Source organism: Python bivittatus, unplaced genomic scaffold (assembly GCF_059951505.1).
Source record: "Python bivittatus isolate LINGU-HERP-01145 unplaced genomic scaffold, Pbiv_v1 ctg000270_np1212, whole genome shotgun sequence".
NCBI lineage: Eukaryota > Metazoa > Chordata > Lepidosauria > Squamata > Pythonidae > Python > Python bivittatus.
In genome coordinates, this window is record NW_028277050.1 from 659,608 (window position 1) to 674,682 (window position 15,075).

Here is a 15,075-nt window from a genome sequence, read left to right on the forward strand (position 1 = left end):
AACAAACTGGAAAACAATGCAGCTCCCGCAGCAAAGGTGTTACATGTGCCATCCTTGGGGCACCTAAGATTTCCTGCGTGGCGGCATTTTGAACCAGCTGTAGCTTCCAGATACTCTTCAAGTGTAGCCCCATCTTAGTACTGTCTTAGTGTGAAAAGCCAAATCAAAGACACAAGCTAGTTCATTTTTGGCTATTTATTCCAATTTCAGGCTCTAGCTTTGTTGCAGCAGACATAACAGATCCCTCTACTACTTTCCACTGTCCTTGGCTATTCCCTTATGCCATCTACATTGAATATGTCATCTCTAGCCCAAAAGGATGGTCTTCACAGTGGTTAAGTACATGTCTATGAGTGTACTTAACTTCTTGAATTGGACTTTTTGAACTGGAAGAATGGGCAAAATATTCTTGAAATATGGTCATAAGAATGGAAAGATGGCCATTAGAAATACATTAACAGTTGCCATATTCTTTTTTTCAGAAAGAGCCCGAGGCAGCAATGCAACAGCATTTGTATGAAATATATATGATGTTTTATGTTTTAAGTGACAGTGCATCTTTGATGAAAAGTTAGTAGACTTTCAATGGACCAAGTATATTTGCATCAGAGTTTAGCCTAAATGGTCAAGCCATTACTTGGTCACCTCAGTGTTTGGCCTCCAAGTGAAGGAATGATGAGGAAAACAATCTTGATTCCTCTGTCTGTGGTTGCAGGGTGTAATATGAATAGTAAAATAAAATAGCCAGTAAACAATATATAGATTTATTTAAGATTAATTCAAGTATTACATAAAAGCATAACTTACAACATGGTATGATGCCTCAACTGATTGATAAACTATGGTTTTCTAATTGGGAATCAGAATTAGAAATTGTAATCTAAAATCATAATTGGAAGTGATTTTTGCAAACTAGGAAGTGCAAACTATGTTTTGATATGATTTCTGAACAAAAACATAGCTGTACTCATTGCTTTGTCTCCAGGGGCTACATCATGAAGATAGAAAACAGGTTATGATTTTTAATTAGGGTTATCTGGGGACTATTTAGAAGATCAAGCTGTCACTGTGATGGCCATTTTCTCTGTACAAAAGGGTCTTGAATTTAAAGGAAATTAACATGTAAAATAGGAGGTAAGAGCAAATTTTTCTTGTCCTTATTCATGTGAAACAGTTTTGCATGTTGAGTCAGCCATTATCTTCTTTCTGAATTGATTCAACCCAAACACAAATTTCCAACGTCAACCATGGATTGAATTTTAACATGCTTTGGCACACACTGAATCTTAGTGTCTCTCATCTCAATGTTTCGAGTTTCACTTCTTTGGTTCTCAGATGGAGTCTTTTCTTTTGTCTGATTACAAAATGATTTTTACAAAATGCTTTTTAAAAGTAGTAGAGAATGTCCACAGTGCAGTATGTTCTCTTCTTTTCCATTTTCATAAATGGATGGAACCTTCTTTCACATAGACAGTTGGAGAACAGGAGTGGGGGAAGCAGCACTGCACCATGAAGGAATGGAATAGACCCTTGCAACAAGCATGATTGACATACTGAATCATGACTTTATAGCCCCAATCTCTGTCTTCTGCATTAACTGTCCCATCTGCTCTTGAGATCATCTCACCAGATGTGGCACTTAAGAGTTGGATTCATCGGTGACTCACTTGGACATTGGAAATGTCTAGAGAAATCCTGGCTGTTGCTTAAAGACCCAATCACACGGAGGGGAGAGGGGCTGTGGGGATCCCTGTGTAAGAAGGCTTGCAGACTCTCAAGGCTCTGGTACCCACACATTGCCTGTGGAAAACATATGATTATAAATATTGAACAGCAATATCAAAGAGTCATTTTTCCATATAGTCTCTTACACCCCTGTTTCCAAACATTCAGCTCCAGGTTGGAGGAGAAAGGCAGCACAGAGAAACACCAAACAAAATAACCACACCCATTTCCTAGTGCAAATATTGAGAGAAAAAGCCACTCATGCTGGAGAACTACTGAGAGCAAAGGAAAGGTGTGCAGAGAAAAGATTACATACAGTATACTCTCTTATCATATGTATGCCCACAAAGTGGATGATATTATTTATCATCATCATCATCATCATCATCATCATCATCATCATCATCATCATCATCAAACAGGAGCTCAGTAATGCAGTTTTTTGTGTATAGGTACTCAACTCCTATTTGATTCAGTAACAGGGAGCCCACAATTTGGCCCAAGTTGTGTACATCATATGACACACTGTTAGGTCTTTCTTAAGCCAAATTTGCAACTTGTGGACTTGTGTTGTTCAGAGAGAGGAGGCCCCTTTGAAAGTGGAAAGGAAGCACACTGGTATTCTCCTCCTGCCACAAGCAACATATTTTTGTGGGATGTTTGTACAGTTATTGAGCTTTAGATGCTCCCAATATGACTTAAGGGAAAATAGCTACACAATATTCCAAGAAATGTAAAAGCAGTAGGTAAGGTTGTGAATATTTAAAGGATTGAGTCTGCTAAAAACTAACAAAAAACAAAGCAAACTAAAGGCACCAGGGAAAAAAGGAGGATGAATTACATGGGCAAAGCTGACAAAGAAGAGTTGATGGTGTGACAGCCCAAACCTAGGTAAATTTGTTACCCCTTTGTGCTTTGCCAACCAGTTTTCATAAGCCTGTGAGGAAAAGAAAGAAAATAAATAAATGCATGTTATACTTCTGGGTATGATGTTAAATGAGTAAGCAATCATGCAGGCATGGCAGCTTTTGGAGGGTGGGACCCCGCTTAAAAAAGCAGAACCATGGCTGGACGGGAGGGGAAGAATCCCTCTGGACCATCTCCAGAAGTTGGAAGTGGGGGACACTATTTTGCAGTGGTTCTCCTCCTTCTTCCAGAACCTTTTTCAATCAGATGTCAGAGTCCCTGTTGCGGGGTGTCCCAAGGCTCAATCCTCTCTCCCCTCCTATTTACTATCTATACAAAACTGCTGGGGAAGGTCATTCATCCCACATGCTATCAAGTATTGCCAATATCCTGATGGTACTGAGGTGTATATCTTGAGCCTGGAATAAACAGGAGATGTGGTGAAGATGTTATTTCAGTTTTGGAGGCTCTAAGGATCTAGATGGGAAGGAAAAAACTCAGGCTTAAACCTAGCAAGTTGAAATGGCTTCCTTTGAGTTCGGAAACCAACTGAGTCTGGGAACATCCCTTCCTTGGTTCTAGATAGGATGATACCCCAGTACTGAGAGTTGGGTTCTTACTCCACAGTAAGGATGATTTCATTTTGGCATGATTTTTCCTTGGTGTGATGTGATTGATTCATATATTATGTATTATATTGTTATATTTCATAACCACATTTTGTTACTGGATTGGGGTGTATGCTGCTCAGAGGTGGTTTATGACTAAAGTGGCATATAAGCCTGAGAAACAAACAAATACAAAACACTTTAATAAATGCATGATAATCCTGGTGTCTTAATGCTTCTATTCTTTTGGATTTCTTGCCCCGAATGGCAGAAATGCTCCTGTTATTTAATGTTTTATTATCGAGTTTCAGCAGCACGATCTTGGCTGACATCTAGGGCTACGAAATAAAATCTGGGGGCTTTAATGAAACATTACTATTATACTGCATCCCCAATGGTTAGGTTAATTAGGTACCTAGAGAATAAACAATGTTTATTCTTTCCTTGGTGCTTCTGCTGATACGACCCACGCACATTACTTTGTGTCATGGTCTAGCTCTTAGCTGGCCCTTTGATAAGAAATGAATAATCACTCCAGAGATCTTTGCATATTACAAAATCTCCATTCTGATTTCTCATCCTTCTTAAATAATCCACTGGCTGAGTGAGCAAAGCCTTTTATGGCATTTCAAAATTAGCACCATGGCTCCTCCCGATCTGGTGGAGAGAATCGCTTGTACAGAAGTAATGTCTGGGGCATCAAGTAGTTCTCACTTTAGCCCAGAGGCTTCAAGACGTCTTTCTTGTCTTGACACTTTGTTTCTCACTGTGTCTTAAGGGAAGCAACATCTCTGAGCAAGAAAGGAAAACTTTGCTGGGGTCTTTGCAAAAATATGCAGCCATCAAGGTTACAGGGTCAGCTGCAGATCTTTGTCAAATGAACATCTATAGCAAAATCATATGGGTTTTCTGTGCATTATGTGTGAAATCGCTTCTATTGCTTATTTAAATGTATATAAACCTATCAACCTGCGGGTCATATTGACGTTTTAAAATATAATTACTACATATTGCTTTGCTCAATGTACTTTCGTATAGTTTTTGTGGTTTGCCTTTCCACAATTAGTCTCCCTAGCTATTGCCTCTTTTTTAATTAAAAAAGAAAAAAGAAAGGAAAATCCTGGCATTATACCTTCACATGCTTTCACATGGATTTTGTACTGAGTTCCTATGGATATTTTCAAACACAGTCTTGCGAGACTTTCGTAGGAGCCGAAAACCACTCTGTGAAGTTCTGAACAGTATACAGTTCACATCACTATACTATGGGCTATTCTAATCTATCAAGTGCAAATGAAGTCACTTTGTTTTAAAGTGAAACCCCAGCCAATTTCTCCCACGTGGTCTGATTCGGATACCTGGTAAGCAATGGCAAGTCCTCCAGTATCAGCTAAATTCTCCAGGAGTGTGAAGGAGCCATTGACACCATGGCCCTTCAGGGAGTAGTTCTCATATTGTTTCACCAGACAATCTTTACCTTCTGCTGGTATATCCATGCCACAAGTAGAACAGTTCTTGGGCAACACTGTAAACAAAAGGAACATTTTGTTTTCTAGGAAAAAGGAGAGCCAGTTTGGTCTAGTGGTGAAGGCACCAGGCTAGAAAGCAGGAGACGGTGAGTTCTAGTCCCGCCTTAGGCATGAAAGCCGGCTGGGGGACCTTGGGCCAGTCATTCTCTCTCTCTCAGCCCAACTCACCTCACAGGGTGGTGGTTGTAAGGAAAATAGGAGGAAGAAGGAGTATCAGGTATGTTCATCACCTTGAGTTATTTATAGAAATAAAGATGGGATTTTTAAAAAATCTAAAAAAAAAATCTAATTAAAAAAAAAATCCAGAAAGAAAGTCATTTGTGATCATGGGTCTCTCCAGCCACTATAACTGTGTATGTTTATGTAGTCCCATTAAACAAACAGATTTAAAAAAAAAACTTTTCTTTCCCTCCTCAAAGTCCTTCCTATGTCCTTGAATCTATAATGACTAGATATTACTTCAGCAGGTGGTTTGATTGTTGTGAAAATCTGTGCAGATTTCTAGAATTTCTCTCAAGGCTATGGGGTTAATAAGATGATCTTCTAATCTACCGTTGTTGTTTTTCAACAGACCGAAACAATTGTAGAATATTTCATAGCCATTTACTCTCAGCGCCATGCCATATGCTGAGCCCTGACACATTTCCCCCTAAATTCTATCAGTGTTAATATAAATTGCCCACAAATCTTCTCTTAACATAAGGAAAAAATATCTTTAGCTCCAATACATTTTATGATACAGGCTTCACACAATCTTTCCATGATGTAAGTACTTTTTAAAAATGTAATTTATTTTCAGGCCATTTTAATGATTTTTTAAAAGAGGGGGCTTTAGTAGATTTTTGAATGGAGAAAAGCAGAACTCTATAGGACTTCATTACATGTTAGAATTCAACTGAAATAGAGAGAGAGAGAGAGAAAGAGAGAGAGAGAGCAAAATGCCCAAAGCATTTATAACAAAATTGTAGCAGAATTAAAATTGTAGCAGAATATCTCTAGAGTAATAGCTAAATCTAATAAAAGTTTGGGGCAGTTTTCTCCATTTCATTAAAATAGTTCTGAATGTTATGAATAAAGGTACTTTCTGCCTGAATGGAGAATACATATGGGGAAAGGATGAAACACAAACTGAGCCTAAGATGTTTTTCTCCTTGAAGAATGGATCTACCATATTGTTAAAGAAAAACACAGGAGCCCAAAAGGAGCTATTCCTTTTCAGTGGGGATTTCAATATTGTTCTAACCATGCTGTATGCTTAACAATTGGTATGTTACTCTTTTATTCTGAAATTACTTACGTCATACCTGTCTGATGTATTCAGGCACTGTTTCTTCTTGGCAAGACAGCTTTGAAAGTGCTAACTTGCAAGGGCCAGGTGGTATACACAAGGAAGCCCCTCTTCCCACCCCACCCCCCAGGTCCCAAAACCATACATTTGTGATTTTAAAAAAGAAGGCGGGTCTGTAATTCTGTTGGGAAAAAAGGGATGGGATGGGAGAGTATCAGATGAAAAGGGGACAGAGTTAAGCATTAGTTGCCTACATAACATTTACCACTGAAAATCACATCTCTCACCCATTCAGTGGTGCTTTGTAAATGAGTTATAGCACCTGATTTTTCAGTTCTGGCCTTACCAAAAAAGGTCCTCCAAATGCAAATAATGGAATGGTCAATATGTTATCCACAATTTCTCACAATACATACCATAATCATATAAGGAGTGCAGTAGTTCATGTGCCATGAAAAAACCCATGACTCCAAAGTTGACAGCACTGGAAAACAGATATGGTAGATCTTAGAAGTTTCCGTAGACTGTGTTTTATTAGCTGTCTAGGTGTAAAATGTACCAAATAGTCTGGAGGCTGTCAGGGTCTGGATGGGGGAGAACAGACTTAAGTTGAACCCTGGCAAGCAGGGTCCTCTGTAGCTCCAAGAACTACTCCTTGATGGGCCAGCACTACCCATCAGGGAGCAGGATTGAGACTTGGGAGCCCTACTGGACTCACAGCTCATGCTGCATTAACAGTTGGAAGCCATAGCAAGAGGGGCTTACACCCAAGTCCAACTGATGTACCAACCTGGGTCAGAAGGATTGGCAACAGTCATTCATTCCCCTATCACCACCCATATAGTCTATTGTAATGTGATCTCCTTGTGGCTGCCCTTAAAGAACATTCAGAAACTGCAGTTGGTTTAAAATGCAGCAGCCCACATGATTTGGGGTTCCTGACATTGGGAACATATAACACTGGTTTTATGGAGCCTGTGTTGGTTGCCGGTTGGTTTCTGATCCAAATTAAGATGCTGGTTTTGACCTATAATTCCCTTCATGTCTTGGCACCCAAATATTTCAGGATTGTATTCTCCAGCCAGCTTGGACCATTGATTTTTATAGCAGTTTTGCCATTTTTCTTACCTGGGAAATTCAGTATGGAAGAAAGGATTGCGAAACATCCCAGCAGGAAAAACTACAGCATGGCGCCTCAGTGAATAGTAGGAATGGACAGACCAAGGAGCCACTTCCCAACTGAAATGAAAAAAAAAGAAATCACAGTAAAGGGAGGAAGTAATTGTTTTCATTGGAGCTCTCTCTCCTTTTCACTGACATAGCGGGTTCTTACATGTCACTATGTGAGTTTTTCACATGCCAAGTTCTTCACAGCTTTTAGGTTTCCAAATTCCTTGATCTTTTCAGCAGGCACCAATGCATTAGCAATCTGAAGTTTTGAATTTGATTTTGTTGTTTGAATTTGGCTTGTGTTCAGACAGAATCACTTTAAGTTTTTAATCTCCATCTATTTTTCACCTTATTAGATTACTCATGTATATTATGTTGTGTGTGTAGTACATATCATCATCATCTAGCTAAATCAATCCACTGTAGAGTGAAGGTCTGTTCACTGAAGTTATGGACTATAATCTACCACAATAGTCCAGTGCAAATTGGCAAATCTATATTTTCAAATTCCCAATATAAGGAAGATTGACTGAGATAGAGTGACTGGCCCAAAGTCACCCAGCTGGCTTCTGTACCCAAGGAAAGACTAGAACCTGGGTCTCCCCATTCCTAGTCCAGCACGAGAGAGAAAGAGAGAGAGAGAGAGAGAATACATACACACATCAGTGCAAATTGCAAAAAAAAAGTCTTCACTCAATTGTACATGTGTACAAGGGTGCATCAATAGTCTATAAAGAAAAATATATGTTGAGTTAAAGTAATAGCAGACAATTAGTTCTGAACTTTTCTAAAATGTCTAATCCTATAGATTACACTGGAAGCCAGGGGGAACAAACCATAGAACAATAGCAGAGGAGGATGTGGAAAACCAAGATATTAGTTTATTCATCTGGTAAGAAAAACATACTTATCGTGCAGATGGGGACTGACAAGTCTGAGCAAGAGCCTTTTCTGCAGAGACTTCAGGCAGGCAACCACATTGTGGAAAAAGTTATTCTCCTCAATCTTCAGCTGAACAAAGTAGCAAACAATAACGTTAGAAATGGGGGGTCAATGACTATTAGTTAATGTTCAGCAAAGGCAATAAATGTTATTTTTATTCTTCTTCATCTCTTGGTTCTCCCTGCAATGACTTTAGGTTTTGACTCTGTCAAATAACTATGCACAAATCATCTTTGGCATCTAATTCTTCCATCTCTCCTCTAGGCTTCTATCAACAGGTTATAAATCTGTAGCTCTACAAAGGCACAATCATTTGGCAGGTGCGAGTTTCACTATATATTATCTGCCTTTTTAAGAATATCCCTCCCCCATCACCTTTCATGGAATTGCTGCAAGAAATAAGTTGGTTTAATCCTTTCCTCTCCAGCTGCAAGCTGAGCAATTTTTTTTACTACGTCCCCCTTTCCCATATGCAGGACGTCCAACAGAGCAAGAGTGACCATGGTTACCATTAATTCAAAACAAACAAACAAATGAAAACCTATAGGTAACACATTTAACATGCAGTTAGACACAGAACTGACAGTGGCTCTTTAGCCACTGCCATCCTATATAAGGCTGATACTTTAAAAGTTTCTAATAATACACTCACTTTGTTTGTAAGACTGAAAACTGGGCAGTTCTGTTTTATAAACCCAAGAGACTACCTGAGGTAGGAGTGTTAATGGGCAGAGATCAACTGTCAAAATGACAGGCATAGAGCAGGATCATCAAAACCCCACCCTTTTTTAGATTACAATGTGTTTAACACATGTTAAAAGGGGGTGGGGCTTCAATCACCTGCTTGTCCTTGCCATTTTGATGTTATTGACCCTCTTGGCAGACTCCCCTGGCCTAGGGAGAGCCCATGACATAGTAGCTATGTCTTTGATTCAATTTCTAGTAGCTGAAACTGTAGGAGAGCAGCAATTATATTTCTCTGTGCCTTAAGACCCATCCTTCAGTGGATATTGAAACAAAGATATCGGAAGCCAAATCGCAAGTGGTGCTTAACCTCTACCTCTTGATACTCATCGTCAGCTTTGTTTGTTTGGTGGATGCTTTCTGGATAGCCAATCTCCACTTGGAGTCTATAAATCTGAAAATATGAAAATAGAGATTAGTTATTTACCCTGAACCTATGAAATTAGATGGGGGGAAAAAAGGACTATTGGCTTAGGTATGTAAGCAAGGGCATTCTTCATAAGCGACTTGCTATTACTCGAGATTATGATCTGCCCCTGCTTGCAACCCTTGCATTCATTCGCTGCAGTGAGTAATCCAGGCTTTCTACAATGCAGACCACACTCAAAGGCCATTAAAGATTGAATGGGAAAGTTTCTGGTCCATGGCTGGAATTAGACTGATGAATTACATGCCTATAGAACCTTAATCTTGGAGTCCTCTAAAGGTAAAGGGTGCACTGACATCATTGCCATGGTTTTATCCTATGTTACAGGAACACAGTATAAAATTTCTGAATTGGTAAGTGCTGGAATAAATACTGACTGGTTTCTGACTTCTCAGAAATGTACAGCTTCTGGCTCCTACACTTGGACTCCATTCCAGCCATGGACACTAATTCTGAAGCCTCTGAGCTGGAGAATACATTCCCTAGATTGAAATTCTATTACAGTCATCCATTCCAACAACCTTGCCCAAACAAGCATCACAATAGACTGACATACTTTCTCCTTGGCTTCTTGGCGGGATTGGGAGTCCATCCAATTAACTTGATCTAGATGGCTGTGAAGGGCATCTCGGATCTCAGAAAAAATCTCTTCTGCCTGGCCAGAGAGAGGAAAGAGATCCCCAGAAGTAGGGAAGCATATTGCCTGTATTTGCACATAAACCCTAAGACTAAACTGGACTGAACTTACTAACCTTTAAAAATAAGAACTTACAGATATGGAAACATCCTTGAAAGGAATGGTTAAGGAGAAACTAAGTCTAGCCACCTGTTCTTTTGTGTGGAGTGGTGGATAATATCAAATAGGGTGACAGGATGCTGAAGAGCATCTTTTATCTGATACCACTTTGTTTCCTTACTGACAGAACCCCCTTATAGTGCAAGAGTATCTCCTGCCATTTCTAATGAAATCTGTTAGCTAAGATTAGCTATGGATAGGCATAGAACATACCACATAAGCATATTGGTGGAAAAGCAGAAGAGAATATGGAATAATAAGTCAGTATCTGGTATTATTGAATACCTACGAGATCCTTGGCCTTCTGGGGAAAAATCTCCTGCACAACCATCTTCCCAAGAACAGGTCCAAAGAATGTGCTAGTGTCACTCAGGCATTTCCTCCATCGCTCAGTGGTCATCTGAAAATAATTAAAATGAAATAAAAAATTGGAAATTTTGAACAAGTATAAAAAATGAGTCTATAGCAAGTGGGAGCAGGTAGCTGAATCTGGTTGTGGATGAAAGTCCACAATAATAAAGGCAGGATTAAAAAAAAAAGTCCACCCAGAAAATTCCAGAGTTTAGGTTAGGGTTAGGGTTAGGGTTAGGGTTAGGGTTAGGGTTGAAAAAAAAATCCTGGAAGAAGCCCATGCAAACTACTTTTGTACTGCCATTAAGAAAACTACATAGGCATATCCATGTAGTCCCCAGGAGTCCTGCTTGCCCCAAGAGAGGGTATGTCTTTCAATCAAAAATATACAAGAGCTACACCCAAGAACGTGCTTCTTCTGCCCCTTCCAACATGACATAAAAACATCCCACATCCTTCTGCAGTGCATGAATGTGGAGCAGCACTTCAGTTTGGAGACAGGGAGTAGAAGCCTTACTAGGACAAGCGGTGGGAGTAGTGTTTTCCTCCTCTTTGTAAAAATAAAATGTGGCTGTTGGTAGCAGCAACAACAGGCAAAAGCCCACTCATAGCAGCTCAGAAGAAGAGCATGTCCCCTTCCACAGCTTCTGTGGATTGAGGCAGTATTGCTGAATAAGCAATAATATTGCATCTGTAGCAATGACCACTACTGGTCAGTCATGAGGCTATCTCAGGAAAAAGCATTTGCATATCTGAAATATTATCAAGGAACATAGTGGCTCCTTGGGCCATCAACAAAAGACTTCTGGCTAATTGTGGAAAGTGCCCAGAATGTAGTTGTTGTTACTAGTATTTGTTCCACTTGGTTGGAAAGTCCACCATCCAGACCGTATTATTTTTAAAAAGAGAAAAGATATTGTCACTATCCTCTGTCCCCTATTTAATATTTGGAGGGGAAGAATCCCGGGGGGCTCACTTATGAGTTATACATTTCCTTTCTTTCATGCACTCTAGCACTCCCAAAATTACAGTGAAAAACTGAGCTCAGTGCCAATTGTTAACACAATAGAAAATGAGGATATAAGAAAAGTACGCTCACCGTGTCTGTATTCCTCATCCTACTATCAAGCACATGTACAAATTCTTGATGAGCTTTCTGGAATTGGCTGTCCAGGGTTGGGGAGAGATTTCCAATTAGGCAAAGTATCATGTAGATCTGTAATACATCTCTAGAAAAAGAAAAAGAGAGGGACAAAAGGTAGATTATGCACATTTTTATACAGATAACGGCAGTGACACCACCCTTTCATGCATAGCCATGTTCCAGCATTCATGGTATATAATAAGGCCACGCATGCCTTGCAAATGATCCAGAAGCAGTGCTTTGACCTTTAAGGAATCTACTAATTCAAGTTAATGTGACTCTTAAAGCAGCAGCAGCAGCAGCTTATTTTCAGGGTCACTCGGAAGCCTGGAAAATAACTCCAGCTTTTTGAATGAAGAACAGAAAGATGGTGCCCTGATGCAAAGTCTGAAGCATTCCTTTCTAATCATTTTCAAAGCATCTGCTAGGGGAAATTCACATTCATTACACAAATGTTTTAAATATCTTGTTACTTTGGCTGTGATTCAGATAATTATGCTGGGAATTTTAATCCAGTTTTAGATCCCTTATTAGATTGCTGTATTTCCCCACCCTAACTTTAATTCTTCAACAAGGAAAGTACTGCAGGCTTATATGCTGGAGCTTAATTCGGTGGATAATGCTTCCTGAGAACCGCTGCCATGGGTGAAGTGCAACCAGAATGGACTCACAAGTGAGCATTATTTGCAGGCGCTCCTATCCCACCAAATATAAGAACCACACCCTCACTTCCAGTATTCAAGAGGAGGAGGAGGATGGTGATGGTGATGGTGATGATGGGGGGGGGGGTCATCAAGTTGGTTTTAACTCTATGCAACCACATAGATCTCTCTAGCATGATCTGCCCGCAACATCAGATTTTCCAGTGATGTATCCATCACCACTGTAATCCAGTCCATCAACCTTGGTGTTGGTTGTCTCCTTCTTCTCTTTCCTTCCACCTTTCTCAGTATCATGGACTTATAAAGAAAGCTAGGTCTTCTCATAATGTACCCAAAATATAATATTTTGAGCCTGGTCATTTGTGCCTTGAGTGAGAACTCTGAGTCGACTTGTTCTATGATCAGATCATACTATTAAATAATATACAGGAAGCTTTTAAAAATGGCTCTTTAAATGTGCATCTGTAAAAGATGGGAGATCTACCTGAGTTGAAATGAATCTGGCTGCTTGGTGTTATGTCATGGTTTTCTGATGATGGTGTTAATGTCGTCATTGTGGTTATGATTGTTGTTATATAAATGTATTATACTATTTTATGTTGTAAGCTGCTTAGAGACATATGATCGAAGCAGCATACAAACATAATAAATAAATAAATAAATAAATAAATAAACAAACAAACAAACTTTTAAATCCCTCAGAACAAGAATGATTTTTTTCAACTGTACATCCAACTTGTTCTTGTTTAGATTATTATTTAGTATCTGTCCCCTTAGTTGAATGGAGCAATTAATGTAATGTGGGATGTATCACTACATCTGATTTTGCCAGAGTAACACTATCAATTATTATAATCAGGAGTTATTCTATTTTTGTATAAAACAGATGCACAAGAATTTGAAGATTTTTAAAATAAACCTAAACAGACATTCTATACCTTAATAGAAAATGTGACAGAAAATGTTTGGGGCACATTTAAGGCATATATGTCTGGTTATATTATTGCTAATTCTTCATGGAAAAAGAAAACATAAGACAAGAAAATGTTGGGGGGGAAAGTGAGGTGATTTTTAAGTATGTGCTGGTTAATGACCACAATAAAGTCTTTCAGACTTTGGAGTACACATGCAAGAAGGCCCACATATGAATTAACTAAAGTTTTATGAGTACCAACTAGGAAAATTTCCTCTATGTATCTGATGCAGAATATCACTGTGAACATGAAGTAACCTGTGTGTCCTCCTTCCTCCTTTTCCATATATGCAGTCTGTGCAAAACAGTTTCTCCAGGTCCTGCTGTGATGGAATGGAATTATGAAGGCCAGGCTCAGGGAGATAAGCATTTTCTTAGCTCACCGCAAGAGTGTGGGAACTACAAGAGGATGAGGCTGGCACCTCCCTGAGGAATTCACGGTGTTGTGGCTGGCTGGCTTGGGAGCTGGGGTTTCAGTCTGGGAAGATTCTTGCTAGAGGTTGTAGCTAATAAACATAGCTGAACTGATTTTGCATTGTCTCTTGGAGTTCTTTGGGCTAAACCTGACATCTGCCTTCCTAGGATTTAGAAGTCAAGTTACAGCCCCGCACAATCTAGCAACATCTTACCTCCGGTTTTGCCACTTTCCAATAAGTTGTGACATTCCTTTCAAATAATCCATGTCATGCACAGCAATTGTTTGAGACATGTTTAGCTGCATGGGATGGAAAGCTGCCTGAAGGCATGACAGCCAGTCGATAGCAGGAGCCTTTTCCTAAAGATAGAATCCGACAGAATGAAATGATGAAATTTCACCGAGAAGAGACAGGACAAAATGCTTGTTTGGAATCTGAAGATGCTGCCATTAGTGTGAAGGCAGAGCAGGAAGGAGGAAAGCAAGAATCACAAGAAATGATGCTTAGAAATCAGTAAAGGGACAATGCTATGATTTAGTGGAGGAAGCAAGAATATACTACAAGCGGGAATAGGAAACATCATTAACAGCCTGATTTTATGCATGCACTTGCATGATAATAAATCTCACTGTTCCCATATCGGTGCATATAGCACTGTGCCCTGAACAAAGTAGAGCAAGATTCTGACAAGATAGATACACTGTTGGTAAGTAAATGAGAAGATGGCCTATTCTGGGTGGACTTCAAATTTCAGCTTCCTCTCTATCAGTCCAGGTGGCTGCACTGGATCAGCTGCTTATTTTGTGCTCCTTATATTTGCCACAAATCAGCCCTTCCATTCTTTCAACTACTTCATTTGCAGTGTACTCTGCAGGGGGCTGATGTTAAAGATGATCTTGGGGGCTTCAATGGGTGCAGAACGCCGCTACTCAATTACTAAGCAATGTGCAAACCTGGACTTATGTTACTCCAATTTTCTAAGATCTGCTCCAGCGGTTTGTTTACTTTCAACCCCATTTCACATTCTTTTTATCGATTTATGAGGCCGAAGACAATATTGAAGATATGTTGAAAACTTCTTTACAGATATGTACCAGCCTCATATTTAAGATCTGTGGTTAAGACTTTTGTCAAGGGAGGAACCAATTACAATAGCTCAGGGTTTCTCAGCTGAAGGGCCATTGCTATGGAGTTCCCCATCTTTAATATCTGTTATAATATGTGTCAAATATATATAAAAAATATTCAGTATTGAACTTTATAGTAGGACCAATAAAAAGGTAACCATCCTTGCAATCAACCTGCTTCTGCTTTCTAAAAAAAAAATCTAAAGTATTCTTTGAATTGTAATGAGAGCCTTGCAACTCAAGATTTGATCATTACTGCAGATTTCA

The 15,075-nt window shown here is 39.4% G+C and overlaps 1 protein-coding gene across 3 annotated transcripts in view; it reads right to left on the reverse strand.

Moving 5' to 3' along the window:
* Positions 1–750: 750 nt before the first annotated feature.
* Positions 751–15,075, reverse strand: part of KEL (Kell metallo-endopeptidase (Kell blood group)) — a 34,648-nt gene continuing 20,323 nt past the window's right edge. For 2 of the 3 annotated variants that reach the window (XM_088138561.1, XM_007441927.4), the window contains exons 8-18: positions 13,895–14,040; positions 11,586–11,715; positions 10,425–10,535; positions 9,896–9,994; positions 9,229–9,306; positions 8,134–8,237; positions 7,185–7,295; positions 6,473–6,540; positions 4,598–4,764; positions 2,567–2,662; positions 751–1,800 (exon numbers count right to left, since the gene is read on the reverse strand). In XM_088138561.1, the coding sequence (XP_087994687.1) occupies positions 1,624–1,800; positions 2,567–2,662; positions 4,598–4,764; positions 6,473–6,540; positions 7,185–7,295; positions 8,134–8,237; positions 9,229–9,306; positions 9,896–9,994; positions 10,425–10,535; positions 11,586–11,715; positions 13,895–14,040 (1,287 nt within the window). In that variant the 3' untranslated portion in view covers positions 751–1,623. The remainder of the gene's footprint in view (positions 1,801–2,566; positions 2,663–4,597; positions 4,765–6,472; positions 6,541–7,184; positions 7,296–8,133; positions 8,238–9,228; positions 9,307–9,895; positions 9,995–10,424; positions 10,536–11,585; positions 11,716–13,894; positions 14,041–15,075) is intronic. The other variant, XM_025175488.2, reaches the window with a different exon arrangement.